This window comes from Ceratotherium simum, chromosome 8 (genome assembly GCF_057802395.1).
Source record: "Ceratotherium simum simum isolate JZ-2026a chromosome 8, ASM5780239v1, whole genome shotgun sequence".
NCBI classification, from domain to species: Eukaryota; Metazoa; Chordata; class Mammalia; order Perissodactyla; family Rhinocerotidae; genus Ceratotherium; species Ceratotherium simum.
In genome coordinates, this window is record NC_141907.1 from 60,089,490 (window position 1) to 60,111,243 (window position 21,754).

Below are 21,754 nucleotides of genomic sequence, written 5' to 3' on the forward strand. Positions count from 1 at the left end.
TAGGATGGTTACAGTTTATTTTCTGGAAGCTATAGATAAATAAACTCATAGAAACAACACTAAATGCTGATGACTTTCTGGTCCCACATTGCTTCTGGTTATCTGAATATGTCTCCACAGAAACTAGGAAAGAGAGCCATTTTTGCAAACCAGCCAGTCAACTCTTAGCCAAATCCTCTTGTGTAAGGTCAGCAGAGAACATTCCTATTATATAGATGAGGAAATTGCATGCCTTTGAGAGCAGTTAAGGACTTGTCCAACCTCATTATAGCTACTCATGGTGAACCAGGGCTGACGCTCAGGACTTGTGGCTTGGGGTGAATAATTTGTACTGCGTTGTGCTGCCCTACTATTCACATCGCTATGCGGTATGATTTATTGCTTCCTGATGAAGCCACGTTTAGTGCTAGCCCAGCAATGGGGGGGAGAATAAAGCACTGAAAAGGAGAGTGCTTTATCCTGCCTTCTTTGAGGGTCAACTTGCAACATTTCTGCCTTTTCAGAAAATGTTGCCTGAGCAAGTAATGACAGGGTGCATTGTGTGAAAGATATCTAAGGGATCAGATTGACTGCACTTTTGATGTGTATTAATGGCAATGTGACTATATAATTTTTTGACCCAAGCAGCACATTTCTAAGAGAAAAAAGAGACCTTAAAGTAATGAAAATTACATATTTAGAATATTTATTGACTTACAGATATACTAGTGGGCCTATACAAGAATTCTATTCGAAACTTTTTTCAAAATTAACATTTTAAAAGGTAATTTATATCCTTATACATTAAAACAATTTAAAATTTTAATCCTAATTTTATATTAATATTTTTTATGTTAATTATTTGAATATTAACTTTTTAACACATGCCGAATTCTTGGTACATATTCATATACTTGAATCAGTTTCTTAGCCATATCTTCCTTTAACACTTTGATACTAATAATTTTCCGGAAAAAAAAAAGATGCTTAATTTTAAAATTAAATCGCTTCAGTTTTCTTAAAAGTTGCAAATTATTCTTTTCTTTAGACAGTAGTATTTTTAGTTTTAAAAGTACATCTCTACAGATGCTAAAGCACCTGGTAAGCTCAGAGCAAACTCTGCTAAATGGAAGACAGTCTCAATTCTCTTGTTTTCGTATTGAAATGAGAAGATATTTCAGTCTCAATATTTTCACAGGTGTTATCTTTGTGTCTCCTTTTAGTGTACCTTTTTTTGAGAAATACTTAATTTAAAAGTCATCAAATAAGTTGTTCCTATTTATGATTTTTTAAATATTGTACCATATTTAGATGTAGGAACATTATAGGTCTTCTCAATTCCATTCCATTCCATTACAAAATATAAATTTATTCGCTGGAAAACAGGAGCTCCATCAAAAGATTCTTCCCACAAATATGAATATTTTAAATTGGGATTATAGCTGTGTATGTTTACTAAGGCTGCCGTAAGCAAAGTACCACAAAGTAGATGACTTAAAACAACAGAAATTTATTCTCACACTTCTGGAGGCTGGAAGTCTGAAATCAAGTATCTGCAAAGCCATGCTTTCCCAGCCTCTTGTTGCTGGTAATCCTTGGTTTTCCTTGGTTTGTAGCTGCATGACTCCAGTCTCTGCCTCTGTGGTCACATTGCCATCTGCCCTCTCTGTCTTCACATGGAGTTCCCTCTGTGTAGGTGTCTCTGTGTCTCTTCTCTTCTTATAAGGGCAGCAGTCATATTTGGATTAAGGGCCTACTCTATTCCAGTATGACCTCATCCTACATCTTCATAAGGTCACAGTCACAGGTACCAGACATTAGGATTTGAACATATCTTTTTGGGGGACACAATTCAACCCAGAACAATAGAATTTCAAAATGGTTCGTATACTGTTTGAGCCATCATTGTTTGATCAGTTCTTACATTGCTCTTAAACGGGTAAATTTCTGTTTGTAATCTTTGGTTTCAGTGATTGCAATTCACTAAAAGTTTCAAATCTAAGGTGCCCCCAAGCCGCCTTGGTCTATTTTTTGAATATGTTGATTAACAATTTGCAACAGATTTAGAACAAAATGCAACAATTGTAGCCCTGTTAGGCTGATTTACAAAATAAATTTTTAAACACAGATTTCTAAAATCTGATGCAGGTGGTAAAGAGAGAGTACATTCTACCATAATAAAATATTTTTTGTATTCAACATTAACTTCGTCACAATAGGTTTATAATTTGGTTACAATAAGTATGTGTTTATCTGGACAATATTTGTTAATTTTGTTTTCAATTCTTTAGTTGTTAGATTATAGCTTGTTTGTGCACAATTATGGATAATGTGTCTCATGACTAGTTTTGAGCACGTATGCTTCATGGGTTTCTTTATATTGAAAGTAGCTGACCCCTATCAGGAATACTAGAGTGGGGATTCCTGTTTTGAGAGTGATGGGGGCCTAAATCAGTGGTTCTTAACTGGAGCTCAACAGAACCACTTTATAGATGTTTTAATAAACCACTGTGGAATTTTTAGATCTAGCCTATAGAGTGTCATAAAAAGTTCCTGGCAATTCCTTAGCCAGTCTGTCTCATCAACTGTGAGTCTCTTGTGTTCTGTGACAGAAATTTTGTCAAAGATGGTGGAGGTTTTCTTAAGACACACAAAGTGCAAGCTCTAGAGGCAAAGATGGTTGAGTTTTACATTAGAATTAAGAACTTTTCTTCAAAAGTAACCATAAAATAAGTGAAAAGACAAGCCACATACTGGTGATACTTGATACACAAATATAACTGACATAAGATTAGTGTTCAGAATGCATAAACTACTACAAATTAGACACAGATTAATAATCCATTAGAAAAATGGTTGAAAGAGATGAACAGACATTCCATAGAAGAGGAACTCCAAATGGCCGATAAACCTATAAGATGTCCAACTTCTAATAATTAGGGAAATGCATATTAAAACCACAGTTAAATGCCATTTAACTAATTGGTTAAGCTAAAAACGTTGGCAATATCAAGGAAGTAGAGCAATGGAAACTCATATACACCAGTGGTGGACTTGTGAACTAATGCAAACACTTTGGAAAACAAGTTGTCATAAATTGAACACACATATATGTATCCTATAATCCAGCAATACCATTCCTGGGGGTATACTTTACAGAAATATTATAATATATATAGAGTATTTATATATAACATTATATTATAATGTTTATATTCTATTTGTTATATATGCTGTATATTGTTATATCTTTAAAGATAAAAATGTTAGATTAAATTATAAAGGAAAGCAAGAGAATTATAACCCAAATTTTAGGATAGTGTTTAACTATGGCAGAGGATAAGGGTTTGGATAGGGAGGGGTTACACAGACGATTTCAATGATTATGGTAACATTTTTCTTAAAATGGGTGGTAAGGTTGTTAATCATGTTATTACTTTTCCTTTTCATATGTTTTATAGATATTTTGCATCTACTCAGTTTTAATATAATTCAAGAACTATTTTGATAACATTTAAAAAATATTTTAAGTTAAAAAGATAAATATTCAGAATACTACCTAGCTCATCATTTTATTTTATGCATTCCTTTTTAAACTTTAGTCATATGCATGCACGTTTTAACAGTTATAAGTATGTACCTACAATTTTTCATTTCATTTTTTCACTTATACAATGAATATTTTTACATATTGCTCTTTTTATAATTATTTTCAGTGGCTGCGTAATAATTCCAACAAATTATAATACAATAGACAGTTTAACTCTGATAATTCCACAGATATTTAATAAACACATACAGTGTGCAAAATACTCGGTTAGGTATTAAGGATATCATAGAAAATATAAACTTCCTGCCCTACACAGCTTGGACTACAGTAGGGGAGACTAATTTTAACAAGGACATAAGATACTACAAAAGGGTAAGAGTTGGGTGCTGTGGGAGCTCATAGCAGAGGCAATTCCCCAGGGTAAAGGGGTCAGAGAACACTTCCCAGACTGCCTTCTGGGACTTGCTGAGACTGTGCTGAGACTTGAGGTATATCTGGGAGCAAAGGAGGAACAGACTTCGTAGGGAGGTTAGATAGGTGAGAAGGAGAAAGAGTATTTCAGGTTGAGGGAATAATATATGCGGAGGCCCAGAAATGAGAACCTGGCACACTTGGTAAATTGAAATGCGGCTATGTGTAGTGTGGGACTTGGTGAGCACAGTGTTCTTTAGTAATGAGGCTAAAGAAAGCTCACGCAGGGGCTTGTAAGCTGCAGAAAATTTGGATTTTAGTTAAAACTCCCTTTTCTCAGCTTTTTAGATCAAAAACTTTGAAGTTGTATTTGACTTCTGCTCTTTTTCTCACACCCTACACCCAATCACAGTAAATCCCAGTGGCTCCACCTCCAAAATAGATTCCGAATCAGGCTAATTAGCACGTCTGCTACTAACCCCCTTGCTCAAGCCACCATCATCTCTTGCCTGGGATACCACACTAGCCTCTTAAGTGGTGTCCGCACTGCCGCCTTTGCTCCCATAAAGGCTGTCCTCTACATTTTAACCAGTTATCGATGAACAATGAAAATCGGGTCATGGCACTCCTCAGAATCTCCAAATGGTTTCCTGTCTCACTCACAGTAAAAGCCAGTGTCCTCTTGAAGGCCTGCAGGACCTTATGTGATCTGAGGTCCCCCTGCTGCTCTGACCTCGTGTTCTGTCCTGTCCACTTGTTCTTTCCACTGCAGGCACTGGCGTCCTTGCTGTGCATCAGACATGCCAGGCACACTCCTGCCTAAAGTCTGTTGTTCTTGCTGTATACTTCTCTTGGCCTAAAAGTCTTTTCTCCAGATAACCACGTGACTTACTCCCTCATTTCCTTCATTTATGCTCAAATGTCACCTGATTAACCAGAGAAGTGACACCTTAACACACCTACATAAAATGGCAACTCTAGCCTCCAGATATGCCCTTTCCTTCTGTTTTTCACACATAATATGTTAATATTTGCTTTTTAAAAAAAATTGGCTTATGTCTTCTTTAGCTAAAATATAGTTTCCATGAAAGTGGGCAATTTGTTTTGTACACTATTATTTATATTCCTGGTGCCTAGAATAGTGCCTGGGGCATAGAAAGTCCTCAATATGTTTTTACTAAATTAGTAAACAGTGGGCATGTAGTGAGGAGTTTTAACCAGGGAACTGACATGATTAAATTTGGAAAATCACTCAGGCTTTAGTGTGGAAAATGGATTGGCATAGATCAAGACTTGAGCCAGGGGGAGCTCTTAGGAGCTGTATGCTTCTGTGGCTGAACATTTGAATTGTTGCTGATATTTAACGTTTTTCAACAATATGCATGTTGAAAAATCTTATTTGTTTTTGTACTCAGGACTATGTGAGCTAGATAATGTGTGTATTCACCAGTTCTTCCAGCATATGGACTGCTACAGGCATCCTCCCATTGGGCTTCCACTAATTCCAGGTTGCTTTATTTATCCTTGTATTGTGTCTGCCACAGAGCCAGGCTTGCTGAGGCTCTGCAGTGACTGAGGGAATCAATAGGATGGGCCAGCTGCCACTGAAAATGCTCAGAGTCCCTATTCATAATTGGGTGACAGTCTTAAGGGTGTTTACCCATAAAAACCAGCTAGGCCAGGCTATATCATGCCAGCTATAATTAACAAGCCGACTTAGCACATCAGTGCTGTGATGTAAAGTAATATTACATTACATTACACTTGTCACTCTCTCAGACTCCACCATACATAGTGCAGTCCAGTTTAATCTGTATGTAGAGTGTCTCTTTGGAAGCCAGGAATCAGTTTATGCTATTGTCATCTCTGACATTCTCAGGGTCACACAGTTTTGTAGTGTCAAGGCCATAATTATCCTGGATTATGTTCAGTACTTGCCAGTTTCATAGTAGCCTATGAACAAATTACAGTGTTTAGCAGAGAATCAGCTAATAAAACTTGTCAGCAGCAGCATTGCTATTTATATGCTGTAAAATGCAACGTGGAGCTCAGGTGGTTTTGTATTTTAAAATAGAAACATATGTTCTTTACAATAAGAGTGAATTCTAGTATATTAGCAGATAAATCTGCTTCTATAATAGCGTGTTTTACCCTAACTGAATATTGCTGACACAACTTAATTTATGGAAAGTGTTTATTTTTTACTACCTCTTAGAAATGAGTCATGCTAGAATTAGTTGCCATTTCTGCAATTAGTATTTGCTAATATAGGAGGTCCTTGTTCTCTTAGCATTAAAAGGCCACTTAAATGAATTAATAAAAAATGGGGGCCAGCTCCGATGGCCTAGTGGTTAAAGTTTGGCATGCTCTGCTTTGGCAGCCCAAGTTCGGTTCCGGGCCATGGGACCACACCACTCATCTGTCAGCGGCCATGCTGTGGCAGTGGCTCACATTAAAAAAAAAAAAAAAAAGAGGAAGATTGGCAACAGATGTTAGCTCAGGGTGACTCTTCCCCAGCAAAAAAAAATAAAAAATAAAAAAAATAAAATAAAAAATGGGCACCAGAAATTCATAGTAAATAGTGAAAAATTTTCTTAATCTTGAAAAATAAAATTTAAACTCAAAATTAAGTGTATTTTATCTCAACTTAATTTAACCTATAATTGTAATTATGTACTAATTATTAGAATATACAAAGACACAAACTACAAAAGCTCATTCAAGAAATAATAGATAACCTGAATAGCCCTCTATATTAAAGAATTTAAATATATAGTTTTAAACCTTCCTGCAAAGAAAGCTCCAGGACCAGATGGCTTCACAGGTGAATTCTACCAAACATTTAAGGAAGAAATAATACCAATTCTACACAAACTCTTCTGGAAATTTGAAGAGGATGAGATACTTCCTAACTCATTCTATGAGGGCAGTATCACCCTGACACTAAAACCATAGAAAGACATTACAAGAAAAGAAAACTACAGACAAATACCTCTCATGCACATAGATGCAAAAAATTTAAAAAGTTTTAGATGAAATCCACAATATCTGGAAGGGATAGGTACATCATGACCAAGTGAGGTTTATCCCAGGAATGCAAAGTTGGTTTAACATTTGAAAATCAATCAGTGTAATTCACCATATTAATAGACTAAAACCAAAAAAAGTATGATATATGATCATCTCAATAGATACAGAAGAAACATTTGACAATATCCTGATAAAAAGTCACATCAAACTAGGAGTAGAACTAAATTATAGAACTGAATGTATAACCTCAACCCCTAAAAGTTCTAGAAGGAAACATTGGAGAAAACCTTTGTGACCTTGGGTTAGGCAAAGATTTCTTATATACAACAAAAGCATGATCCATAAAAGGAAAATTGATTGAAATACATCACAATTGAGAACTGATCTTCCAAACACACACTTAAAAGAATGAAAAGGCAAAGCATAAACTGGGAGAAGATATTGCAAATCACGTATCTGATAAAGGACTTGAATCTGGGATATATGAAGATCTCTCAAAACTTGATAATAAGGAAATAGCCTAGTAAACAGTAGGCAAAAGATTAAATTATACAATTCACCAAAGAAGATAGGCAGATGGCAAATAAGCACATGGAAAGATGCTCAACATCATTATTCATTAAGGGAATGCAAATTAAAAGCACAATGAGATACCACCATATAGCCACTAGAATGTCTAAAATTTAAGACGGACCATACCACGTGATGGCAAATATGTGGAGCAACTGAAACTCTTATACACTGCTTGTAGAAATTTAAAATGGTGCAACCTCTTTGGAAAACAGATTTACAGTTTCTCCCAAGTTTAAGCATATACCTACCATATGACCCAGCCGTTCCACTCCTAGGTATTTTCTCAAGAGAAATGAAAGCATATGTGCATACAATGACTTGTACATGAATGTTTACAGCAGCTTTATTTGCCATGGCTAAAAACTGGAAACAACCCAACTATCCACCAACAATTGAATGGATAAACAAATTTTGATATATCTATACAGGGGAAAATTACTCAGAGTAAAAAGAAATGAACTATTGATACATGCAACAACCTGAATGAATCTTAATTATGCTGAGTGGAAATAGCTGGATATAAAGGAGTATGTAGTGCATGATTCCATTTTTATAAAATTCATGATAATACAGACTAATATATAGTGACAGAAAGCAGATCAGTGGTGGCCTGGGGATGGAGGAGGAGCATGGCAGGGACAGAGGAAATGGTGAGATTATAAAGGAGTACCAGGAAACTTTTGGGGGTGAAGGATATGTTCATTTTCTTGATTGTAGTGATGGTTTCCCAGGTATATACGTATGTTACAACATCAAATTCTACACTTTTAATATGTGCAGTTTATTGTATATCAATTATACTTCAATAAAGCTGCTACAAAATTAGGACTGTGGAGCAAGATTGATACACTGAATTTACCATGACCTTCCATGTCTTGAAAGCTATTAAATTTTCAGTGAAAAGTAGAAAAAATTAGAATCAATAGTAGAGTTTTCTTTTAATTATACTTTACATTATAAATTATAAATTTACATATAATTATGATGTCTAGTTATAATTGTATTGTATAACCAATCTGTTTATTTGCTTGGTTAATTGTTTACCCATAGTTATGATTATTATTAAAATATACTTTTGTGTTGAACTGAAGAAGTGGTTTTCAAAGATGATCATGCACAAGAATACTTGTGGGAACTTTTTAGATGTGCAGATTCACAGACTTCCCCCTCTAGGATTCTGACTAGTGGGTGTGGTCATGGGGTCTGGGAATCTGCAAGTTCAACAAGCTTCCCAGGGAATTTTGATGTATGTGTCCATAGACCACATTTTGGAATCCCTTCTTAGCCACACCAACCTAGTAGAGAGGGCAGTTGACCTATTTGGAAAAAGCAGCAAGTTTGCATTTTGTGTTGGTAGATATTTGTGGTGCCTGCCCTCACTAGAAAATAAAAAGTGTACAGGGACTGGAAAGAAACTATAAGGTTTTCCTTTCCTCCTTTTCCTCTTCTGGTTCTCCCTCCTTCTCCTCATTCCTCCTCCTCCTTTTCCTCTTCTTCACATATTCATTACCTGCATTTCGCATTTTGTGTAATAATCATGTGCTATAGATCATGCTTTCGCCAGGCCTTTCAATAGCGAAAGGACGGGAGCAGCAGGACAAAGGAACCGTCTTATATTTTTTCAGGTATCTTTAAGAAATAAACACACAGTAAGAGCAACCTTAATTCACCACTTTTAAGTTTGATATCATGGAGAGCAGGAAAGCCTTCTCATAAGGCATTTCTTTGTGCCTTTCCAAAGATAGATTTATGTCATCTATCAAAGTATAGTATTTCTTACCTTCTTAAATACTGAAAAACTGCCGGGAAGTAATGTTCCGTGCAAAGTTTTTCTATCAGAAATGATGCCATGGTGTGGGGGAGCCACTGAGCCGTCTACTTACTGACCTGGTCCCCACAGTAATCAATGACAAGCATGGCAAGACTGGTAGCTGTTGTCAGAGTTGTCCTGGAGCTGTGGAATGAAATTTTTCCTTGAGTAATTTAAAAGAGTTGTAGAGTACAGAGCTCGTGACTTCAGGGTCTCGTGCAGGATACGCTAACTAAGAGTGAACTGACTTAACCTTAGGATGGTAAGACTGTGAGGCCACATATATACAACATGGCACCGGGCTTTGAAGATAGGTGCTGGTTTTAACTAGACTGTGCTGATCTGCCTCTTCTTAAAAAATAGCAGAACCTTTAATAGAGCCAATATTATAGTCGAGATCTTGAGTATGTGGTTTGATAATTTTAAAAAATATAGGGGCTGGCCAGGTGGCTTAGTGGTTAAGTTTGCACACTCTGCTTTCGTGGCCTGGGGTTCACGGGTTAGGATTCTGGGCAAAGACCTACACACCACTCATCAAGCCATGCTGTGGCGGCATCCCACATAGAAAACAGAGGAAGATTGGCACAGATGTTAGCTCAGGGTCAATCTTCCTGAAGCAAAAAGAGGAAAATTGGCAACAGATGTGAGCTAAGGGCCAATCTTCTTCACCAAAAAATAAATAAATAAAAAATATATGTATATATATATGAAAGTTATGAAGAAATACTGTAGATAGAATATAATGTAGAACTAAAAGGCAGAGCTGGAATCCTTCACAAAATTATAAATATATTTATGAAACTGAAGAATGGGTGTCAAATATACTTGAAAAAAATCAAATTTTGGTTGCTCACTTGGAGTATCATAGATGTTTTGTCCACTCTTGTAACTTAAATTTATGTGGTTAAATGTTCTTATTGTCTTTTTGGTACTACATTTATTCTTTTGCTTTCCACAGACATGATGCCATTGTTATCTCAGGAACTGAAATGGCCAAACAAATCCAGAAAGAAATCCAGCGAGGTGTGGAGTCATGGATTTCCCTTGGGAACAGAAGACCTCACCTCAGTATCATTTTAGTGGGCGATAACCCAGCAAGCCACACATACGTCAGGAAGAAGATCAGAGCCGCCTCTGCTGTAGGTGGGGTTGCATTTTAGTTGTACTTGTTACTAAATAATATTTTCTGATTTTACTTCAAAGTGTGATAATTATGAATGATAATTGTCAAATAAGTGCTATTCAAATAACGTGTTATTATTATCATTAGAGATTATTCAGTTACCAAAGTTTGTATTCATTTCTTACTCTTTCTCTTCAGATTTCTTATGGAATCAGATCAGTATGATTTCAGATCCTATGGTGAGATGTGAGAGGAACGCTTCACATTTAAAAGGCCCATTTTTATTACACTTGCTCTAATCAGATAATAAACCTGGCTAGTTCACTCTCTCAAACTTGGCCTAATAGTGGTGGTGGTGGTATTGGTATTTTGACTCTATTCAAATCCACTAACAGTAGCTTATCACAAATAAGAGAAATTTGCCACATGAGATACTGGGCCAAGAATGCATGTGAATCATGAGAAAACATCTGTACTGTTTGAGAAATCCCTCCTGATGATGCTTTGAACATCATTTTTGTAGAAGGGCCTTCCTTCCAGTGGGACAGGAGCAGAGGAAACCAGTCACATGCTGTGTAAGACACCATTAGTGAAAAACCACATCTTTGTTGTAACAGTCAAGTGACTTTCTATACTTGTTTTTCTTCCAGGTATCTGTAGTGAGATCATTCTAAAACCTAAGGATGTTTCTCAGGAAGAACTTTTGGATATAACTGATCAACTGAACATGGACCCAAGAGTCAGTGGCATATTAATTCAGTTGCCACTACCAGGTACATAATGCTCTTCTGTATGTCTGGTTTGGTAAGGGGAAAGGACATCTTTTAACGTTATATCTTGATACCACAAGTAATTTATAAAATATGTTCAGAAGGGGACGTGCTATTACACTAGCATGAAATAGGTGACAATGTCCTAATGACTTATGTTTACAATGACTGAAAATTATGAAAGAAAAATTTAGGCATTGGTAACACCTGCAGTCTTTTCTTTGTGCAATAATAGTGCAAGACCATGAAAATGACTGTGTAAGCTGTGTAAGCTGCAAGTGGGCATTTTTACCATAATCAATGGTAAAAATAATAATTGTTCTGTGACCTTTTGAATGTTTTCTCAAAACATTAAAAACTCTCTTACTGTGGTTTTTAAATGTATAGGGAAATGAAAAAATGGTATAACTATTATTTATTCAGTACACTATAATTTAAAATATTAGAAACTTTGAGAATTAAAGTGTTTTATTTCTTTGCAAAAAACTGTCGAAAGGAGTTTGAACAATACTTGCCTTCTTCTCATCGTATAACTTATAATATGGAGCAAACATTTTTCTATGCCTTGGTGAATTAAATTGTCATATTCTTTTCTAAGTTTGGAACAGCTTCCGTTTTGTCCTTTGTACTTCCAAAATCGTGAAATATCTCTGGGAGTTTCCTTAATGTGAAGTTTTATGGTAGTGTCACTTCCTCTGGGATGTTGGCATCCTTTTTCTTGCAACAACTTTCCTCATTTCTGTCCATCAGCTTGCCTTCACTAAGTTCCTATGGCTGCATATCTGCGTGGCTCCAAAGGGCACGGGGTCGACATTCCAGGGTCACCTATTTCTTGTACAACCCATTTACATTCAATTAGAATCCTATTGAAGTGAGTTTATCTTGTTTTTCACATCATAGTTCTTACTTTCACCCTGGGCTAGATCTCCCCTATCTTTGCTTTGCTGTCGCCATTTTCAGATCTTCTGTTCACATCCGTTATCACTTCCAGCATCATCACGTTTTGTGTCTTAGCTGCACTTTCATCTTTATAGGCTAAGTCTCTCTGTCCATTATCCACTTTTTTGAAATCGCACGTGAGTTTATCACTGGGAGACAAGGAGGCAACTCAATTTGCTCTCTATGTTTGAAGTGAATAACAAACGTGCAGTGACCAGTCATGGACAGACTTTGAAAGAAGTGAGATGTTGGTCACTGATCGTGATGCTCAACTGTTATTTACATAGTGATTAGTGGACCAAAGAGCCAACAGCTTTTGTATAATTACTCACAGTTACTATACCATAATAACTGAAATTTAAACTGTGTTGTTCGAGGACTGGTGTTATTTAACTGAATTGCAGCTCTGAAATTCATATGTATTTCAACAGAGCAAAGACAAGACTGCCGGTATAGTATAGATTACGGTAGTTTTATACAGTTTGAGTTCTTCTGTAAGTTTTGACTTGCAGAAAGTAAACCCGTATGATGCTATTGCATGAGATCTTTGTATGGTATTAATAATTTAATTTATCCAACAATACAACCTAATGTCTTAGTATATGTTATAACTTTGTGCTGTTTAAGTTACACCAAAAATTCACATTTCTAATTCTTTTCCTTCAATATGGCTGCATTAAAAAAAATTTTGGGGGCCAGCCTGGTGGCGCAAGCGGTTAAGTGCGCGTGTTCTGCTGTGGCGGCCCGGGATTCGCCAGTTCGGATCCCGGGCGCGCACCGACCTGCAGCTTGGCAAGCCATGCTATGGCGGCGTCCCATATAAAGTGGAGGAAGATGGGCACGGTTGTTAGCCCACAGCCAGTCTTCCTCAGCAAAAAAAAGAGGAGGATTGGCAGATGTTACCACAGGGCTGATCTCACAAAAAAAATAAATAAAAATTGTGAAGTTGGAAAATATCTTAGAAGTTATCAAGGTTTCCCTGTGAGAAAAATGCTTCTGACAGATAATACTATAGAGTCATCATGTTAAAATTAGTATAGTGATTTATCACTTACTTTGGGAACTAGAAAAGGAATTCAACACATACAACACGCTCATTTTATATCATAGGATATTAAGGTCTAGAAAACATCAGGGGTTTATTAATATCACAAAAAATTTTGGCAGTGGGTTTAAAGCCAATTGTTTGACTCATGCAAAAAGAAATCTCTTTTTTGCACTGTATTTGCCAAGCAATCATCTTGTGGTTCAGTTTTTATATTTCCCCCATTTGTATTTGTACTACATTCAAATAGTTATAAAAAAAAAGCCACAAATTTCCAAATAACTACATTAGATTTACTTTGTCTTAAAAAATTAAATTCATATCTGTAGAAATTTTACCCCCTTATAGGCCAAGTTCCTCATTTGGCGAATTTATTAGCAATTTGCCACTAGATGGCACTGGTAATCCATCTGTACTAAAATAAATTGCTTGAGTCCTGTGTTCATTTTAGAGAGGGAGAAACATAGAGCCAAAGGGACCATGGTTATAACAAATATCTGGATGCTCTGAAAAAGGGCAACTTTCTATCTTGCTGAAAAGCCAATAATATACAAAATATTAGTGGCTAAAATTTATTACAGTAAGCATTTATTATGCTTCAGACACTTTACATTTATTAATTCATTGAATCCTCACAATAATCCTATAGAGTTGGAGCTATTATTGTGTACATTTTACTGTTGAGGGATTTGAGGCACAGAGAGGTTAAATAACTTCCCCTAAGGTCAAAGAGCTGGTAAGTGATTGAGCAGGGATGTAAAGCCAGGCAACTGGTCCTCATGCCATTACTTCTAACCATTATGTTACTGCCCTCACCATATCAATGCCCTCAGCATATCAGTGTTAGCTAGTGAGTAGTATGTGCTTACTATGTGGCAGGTATTTCTTTATATGGATGATTTTATTTAACCTTCAAAACAGACATATGAGTAGGAATTATCTTCTTCATCTTGCAGATGAGGAGACTCATCTACATTACTTTATCTACTTAACCTGCATTCTACTGGGACATAAGGTTTGTTGGTTAAAGCAGGAAATCATAAAACAATACATATTTACCTTAAACATTGTATTATAATATAAAGCATTTAAATACTCATTCATTCATCAATCTTTTCATGTAGGTCCAAGGCTCTTTGGAACCTACTGGTTGGAATTTTGTATCATCTTCTGGCATTAATAACCTGTGATTCATTGCCTAAAATTTTCAGTTTGTGGTGAAACTATCTAAGTAAAAATTTATCTAGATTTTTAAAATGTCTCGCAATCTTCATAGTTGTCTTGCCCTTATCTAAGTCATTACTAATTCTTTTTAGTTCTCAAGAATCTTTCCACAACATTCAATTTAGTTTTCATAAAAATAACAGTTGTTTTCTTTTCGCACTCCATTGTCATTTGCTTATATCTTTTTTCTTTTTTCTTTTTTTTTGGTGAGGAAGATTAGCTCTGAGCTAACATCCTATGCCAATCCTCCTCTTTTTGCTGAGGAAGACTGGCCTTGGGCTAACATCCATGCCCATCTTCCTCTACTTTATATGGGATGCTGCCACAGCATGGTTTGACAAACAGATCTGAACCTGTGAACCCCAGGCCGCCGAAGCGGAGCTCGTGAACTTAACCGCTACGCCACAGGGCCGACCCCTGTTTATATCATTTTTAATTAAATTACATAATTTACTATGAAAGAACTAGCAAAAACAGATTGGGAAATACACACAATTGTCTCTTAATTATCATTAAACTCAACTGGTAGGGACAGGAGTAGTTTATTAACTACTTTCTGATATGTTCAGCAAGCCCTGGGCATTGGCCTCTACATTTTACAGAAGAAATGGAACTCAGTCATTTTGGTAGGTTGGCTGTGACAGTGGGTTGAGATAGCGTCTCCTGTACATGTCTTATAAGATTGTTATAATGAACCAATGAAACAATGAACAATTGAAATTATTTTAGTCTATTACACCTCCAATTTTCTATAATTTGGTTAATAATATGGGTTCTAAATTATTTCATGATTAGAAATCAGAGATTATTTTTCATAATTAGGGCGATAGCTTGAGTAAAAGAAATTCTATCTACTTAGGCAAGAGAAACAAAAGAAAAAATAAACAAATGGGACTACATCAGACTAAAAAGCTTCTGCATAACAAAGGAAACCATCAACAAAATGAAAAGACAGGGGCTGGCCCCATGGCTTAGCGGTTAAGTGCGTGCTCTGATACTGGCGGCCCGCGTTCGGATCCCGGGTGCTCACTGATGCACCGCTTGTCCGGCCATGCTGAGGCGGCGTCCCACATACAGCAACTAGAGGGATGTGCAGCTATGACATACAACTATCTACTGGGGCTTTGGGGAGAAAAGGGGAAAAAAAAAAGGAGGAGGATTGGCAATAGATGTTAGCTCAGAGCTGGTCTTCCTCAGCAAAAAAGAGGAGGATTGGGGTGGATGTTGGCTCAGCGCTGATCTTCCTCACAAAAAAAAAAAAAAAAAGAAAAGACAACCCACCAACTGGGAGAAAATACCTGCAAATTATATATCTGACAAGGGATTAATTACCAAAATATATAAAGAACTCATACAACTCAACAACAAAAATCTGAACAACCCGATCAAAAAACGGGCAGAGGATATGACCAGATATCTTTCCAAAGAAGATATACAGATGGCCAACAGGCACATGAAACAATGTTCAGCATCACTAATTATTAGGGAAATGCAAATCAAAACTAAAATGAGGTATCACCTCACACATGTCAGAATGGCTACAATTAACAAGACAATAAATAACAAGTGTTGGAGAGGATGTAGAAAAAATAGAACCCTCATACATTGCTGGTGGGAATGCCAACTGGTGCAGCCACCATGGAAAATAGTATGGAGATTTCTCAAAAAATTAGAAATAGAAATACCATATGATCCAGCTATTCCACTACTGGGTATTTATCCAAAGAACATGAAATCAATAATTCAAAAAGATTTAGAAAACACCAGTGTGTAAAGATACATGCACCCCTGTGTTCATTGCAACATTATTCACAATACCCAAGACTTGGAAGCAACCTAAGTGCCCATCAAGGTACGAATGGATGAAGAAGATGTGGTATATATACACAGTGGAATACTACTCAGCCATAAGAAACGATGAAATCCAGCCATTTGTGACAACATATGGACATTGAGGGTATTATGCTAAGTGAAATAAGTCAGAGGGAGAAGGTCAAATACCATGTGATCTCACTCATAAGTAGTAGATAAAAACAATAACAAACACACACATGGAGACAGAGATTGGATTGGTGGTTACCAGAGGAGAGAAGGGGAGGGAGGAGGGCAAAAGCGATGATTAGGCACATTTGTGTGGTGACTGATTGTAATTAGTATTTGGGTGGTGAACGTGATGTAATCAATGCAGAACTAGAAGTATAATTATGTACACCTGAAATTTATACAATGTTATAAAGCAATGTTACTGCAATAAAAAAAATTAATTAAAAAAACAAAAAACAAAAACAAAAAGATTTATGCACCCCTGTGTTCGTCACAGCATTATTCACAGTTGCCAAGACTTGGAAGCAACCCAAGTGCCCATCAATGGATGAATGGATAAAGAGTATGTGGTATATATATACAATGGAATACTACTCAGCCATAAAAAGACAAAATTGTGCCATTTGTGACAACATGGATGGACCTTGAGGGTACTATGCTGAGCAAATAAGTCAGACAGAGAAGGACAAATACCATATGATTTCACTCATCTGTGGAAGATAAACAAACACACATAGATAAGGAGAACAGATTGGTGGCTACCAGAGGAGAAGGTGGTGGTGAACACAGTGCAGTTTATACAGAAACTGAAATATAGTGATGTATGCCTGGAATTTACATAATGTTGTAAGCCAATATGACCTCAATAAAATAATTTTTAAAAAAAAGATTGCATTCATCCTTTAGGAACTGTTTTAGGCCCAAGGGATACAGCTGTGAGCAAGACAAAATCCCTTTTGTCTTGCAGGCCTGTAAGATTTCTTAGCGTATTGCAGTTATTAAGCTGAACGTATGAAATTGTCATCTTTGTAGGTTGGAAAGGGTTGCATATCTACAATTTTATATGATTCAATCTATTGAAAAGAACCCTAATTAATAAAGAAAGAAGAAATTCTAAATTAGAATTATAATTCTGATGTTAGAGGACCAGCTTGCATAAGGATTAAAGAGAATGCACAAGCAGTTTCCGTGCATCTCATTTGGGTAAAAAGCAAAGAAATGAATTCTAGAATTCTGTCCTGTATGGTGGTAATGAATGTGTCACAGGCCAAGCCCCTGTTTATGTCCAGAAGCTGTACAGCTTTGATCAGGGTTGGAAGTACTCGTGATATAATCATGTGTCCACAGTCACGCCACCTAGCTGTTTGTCCTGTAGCTGCTCCTAAAACTGGGAAGACATAAAAACAACCGTATGTGGATGCTTCCCTAGTCCTGTCCTGACTGTGCATAGATTCTGTCAGTATCATCAAGTGATCATTTTGTCAAGACCAGAACGACGTCTGCTATTTATGTTATATATTTTTTTCTCCTAATTAGGTATTATTTGCTTTTAGCTTTTATTGAGTTGTATCTATTAAACTGATAGTATATTAAAAGTTATATCATTCGTAGAGTATGTAGAGTATGTATCAGTATGTAAAGTTGGAAAAAAGGTGGAATAATGGTTTTTAAAAGATGGGAACCAATGACATCCTTTACAAACTAAAGCAATGAAAGAAAAATTTTGATATCTAGAAGCTTGAAGCACACTGGAAATTTTCTATAAATATTTGTTGTAGTATGGGATTTGGTACAGAGTGGATTGGTTTAAAAGGGTTTAAATTACATGAACTCTATGAAGACATTTAGATGGAAGCCTAGAAAATAGAAGTACTCAATGGAATTTTAATGTGGTATTTTACAACTGTTGCTCCATGACAACAAATATTACTAGTATCAGTACTGGCAAATATTTACCATTTACTATCGTCAGGCACTGTTCTAAAGTGCTTTACATAAATAAATCATCTGACACTCACAACAACTTTTACCAGTAAGTACTATTTTTTTAATTGGTGGTTTATAGTTAAGGAAACTAAGTGAACTGAGAAACCTGTGTAAGGTCACAGAGGTAGTGAGTAGCAGAGCAGTGCCAGGAGACCTAATTATAGCGTCCTTTCAACAATAATCTCAGTCCTACAACCGAGACAGCAAGGCAAGCACCAAGAGAGATCCTTGCTCACCCCCTCGTATTTTCTTTCTTTTTAGGAAGACTAACTTCTCATCTATTTCTGAAACAAAATTATTCCATAGAATGGGGAAACTTATTCTATCTTATCTATTTTTTTCTAAAACAGTTTTTCAAATGTTTCCCTTCTTTTCCCTATCTAGTGTGAAGCCTTTGAGGATTAACATCTTCCAATTTGTATAAGGGAATTGAACAGAGAAATTAGAATAAAATATAAGATTAAAGGATTAAATCTGGAGGGAGTAAGAAGAGTTAGAATTCACTGTATAGATTTAATGAAGATAAAAGTTTCCAGTAATTAGTAGGCGTGAAAATGTGAATATTGACCTAATTAGTAAGCATGTAGATATGTGTATTTGTCCAAAACTTGGTTTTTCATTTGGAGAAAAAAATGTCTTGCCATTATTGCTTTTCTTGTGAGATTACAAAATTTATGTATGCAGTATACTTATTACTCTATTTTTAATGTTCTTGACCAGAATGGGAAATTTTCATCACCCTAGACTCCTTCATGTTCGTAGAGGCATTTATTCTGTTTATTTCTAAATTTTGACTTGTCCTTTGTTATAGCTTTTTTCCCCCTTTCTCTAGGGAGAAACCCCAGTTCTGTGTTTGAGTGTTCAGAATAATTCCACAGAATGTTTCATTACTTTTTTAGTAATATGTTGCCTCTACTAGATTATTTGTTCCACCAAAGCAGTGAGAATTGCAGTTAACGTTTTATTCCTGAAATTCACCCTGTATTATGGTAGATTCTTAGTGGGGTTGTTGCTGGGATGAATGAACTCTGTAGTTTCTCAACCACTGTTTGTTGTTATTGTTGTTGTTATTCAAATCTCATCCTTCTGCTTATTTTTCTACATCTAAGAGTATAGTAAGTTCTGTCACTGATCAAGATTTGATGAGAATCTTATACCCCCATACCCTTGAAAGCTACCTATAGCTATAGTATTTATTACATGGAGGACATGCTAGGATAATGCACATTTTATTACTTGAATAGGGCCTCTGACCTCTTAACTACATTGGTTATCTTTCAAACATACCAAAGCTGACTTCTTTCCACTCTTCAGGTCTTAGCTTAAATGCCACTGCCTCAGAGAGCCCTTCCTAGCTTACATCCTTTGAAATAGTTTTAATTCTGTCATTCTCTATTTCAGACCTGCTTTTTTTCTGTGGTAGATACAAAAAAACACTCCAAATATCCACATACTCCCTTATATTTCTCAGCCTCTCATAGCAGTTACGTTGGGCTGTGTGACTACTGGCTACTGGACTGTGAGGGGAAGTGACTTTTTTGAGCCATTTCTCAACCAAGATGGTTAAAAACTATTTGTGTCTCCACCCCCACTCCTCTTTTTGTTGCAGTCATCACGGAACATAGGTGTTACAGATGATTGTAAATTACAAGAACGAAGGAAGTGGGACTCTTATGGAGTCTTGCATATATAAGAAATAAATATCCTTTTATAAATGACTGAGATTTCAGATTAGAAAAAAACACACAAGTTTAATAAAAACTATAAACCCACAGATCTAAAAAGCTTAAAAATCTCCAAGCCCATGAAATATGAAGAAAACTATACTAAAGAACACCATAATAATATTGTTCAAAACAGTGTGATAGAGAGAAAAAATATTAAAAGGAGCAAGGGGCGAGGAGGGGAGTCACATTACATGCAGACGAACAAAAGGAGGAAGACAGCGGATTTCTTGTCAGAAACAATGTAAGCAAGAAGGCAATGGAACATCTTGAGTTGTTCAGTTTTGCAAGAAAAAAATTGTCAATCATGAATTCTATACTCAGTGAAAATATCTTTAAAAAAAGGCAAAATAAAGTATTTTTTCAGACATTTAGGGAAGGAAGAACCCAGACAGAGCTGAGAACAATCACCAGCAGACCCAGATTATATAAAATGTTAAAGGAAGTCCTTCAGGGAGAAAGAAATGATACCAGATGAAAATATGTATCTACCCAAAGGAATGAAGAGTGCTATAAATGGTAGCTACATGAGTAAATATATATGATATTTTTCTTATTATTCAAATCATTTTAGAATATAATTGATGTTTAACAAAAAAATTAAAACAATGCAATACATGACTCATAACATATATAAAAGTAAAATGTATGACAATAGCACAAAGTCAAGAGGGAAGAAATGGTAGGATATTCTTGTGAGATTCTTATACTATATATGAAGTGATATGATATTATTTGAGGATAGACTGAGATAAGTTAAAGATGTATACTATAAAACCACAAGCAACCACCAAAAAACACAACAAAGAGTTATAGCTAATAAGACAATAAATAAGAAAAAAATGGAATCATTAAAAATATTCAATTATTCTAAAGGAAGGAAGGAAAAGGGAGAAAAGACAATAATGAAAATACATAGCAAGATGATAGATTTAATCACATAAAATGTAATGTTGTAAATAATCCAGTTAAACGTCAGAGGTTGTCAAATTGGGTAAAAAGTAAGATCCAACTGTGTGCTGCCTATGAAAAGCACACTTCAAGTATAAAGACACAGAGACATTAAAAGCAAAAGGATGGAAAAAGTATACCATGCTAACACTAATCAAAAGACAGCTGGACTGGACTGGTTATGTTAATATCAGGCAAAGTATATTTCGGAGCAATGAATATTACTGGGGATAAAGAAGGTCATTACATAGTATTAAAAGAGTCAGTTTATCAAAAAGAAATAACAGTCATTCATTTATATATCTAAGAAGAAAGCTTCAACAAAAACTAATTGAATTGTAAGGAAAATAGACAAATCCAAAATTGTAATAATAGATTTCAGTAACTCTCTCTCAAGTGAGAGAACAGGTGGACAGAAAATGAGTAAGGATATAGACTTGAAGTACAATATCATCCATTTTGACTTAATTGACATTTATAGAACACTCTCCCAGCAAACAACAGAATACACATTTTTTTCAAGTTTACGTAGAACATTTACCAAGGTATAACGTATTCTAGGCCATAAAACAAATCTAAAATATAAAAGGATTCATGTTACCTAAAACATTTTCTCTAGCTGCAATGGAATTAAATTAAAAATAACTAACAGAAAAACATGTGGAAAATCTCCAATTATTTGGAAACTGAATTACATACTTCTAAATAACCCATGTGTCCAATAAGAAAATAAAAGAGAAGTTAGAAATTATTTTTAACTTTTTATGAAAACACAACATATCAAAATTTGTGGTATGCTGCTAAAGCAGTACTTA

General features: G+C 35.7%; 1 protein-coding gene across 3 annotated transcripts in view; it reads left to right on the forward strand.

Moving 5' to 3' along the window:
* MTHFD2L (methylenetetrahydrofolate dehydrogenase (NADP+ dependent) 2 like) overlaps positions 1–21,754 on the forward strand; it is a 145,956-nt gene that overhangs the window by 6,841 nt on the left and 117,361 nt on the right. For all 3 annotated transcript variants that reach the window (XM_004419173.3, XM_087434432.1, XM_087434433.1), the window contains exons 2-3: positions 10,312–10,496; positions 11,127–11,249. In XM_004419173.3, the coding sequence (XP_004419230.1) occupies positions 10,312–10,496; positions 11,127–11,249 (308 nt within the window). The remainder of the gene's footprint in view (positions 1–10,311; positions 10,497–11,126; positions 11,250–21,754) is intronic.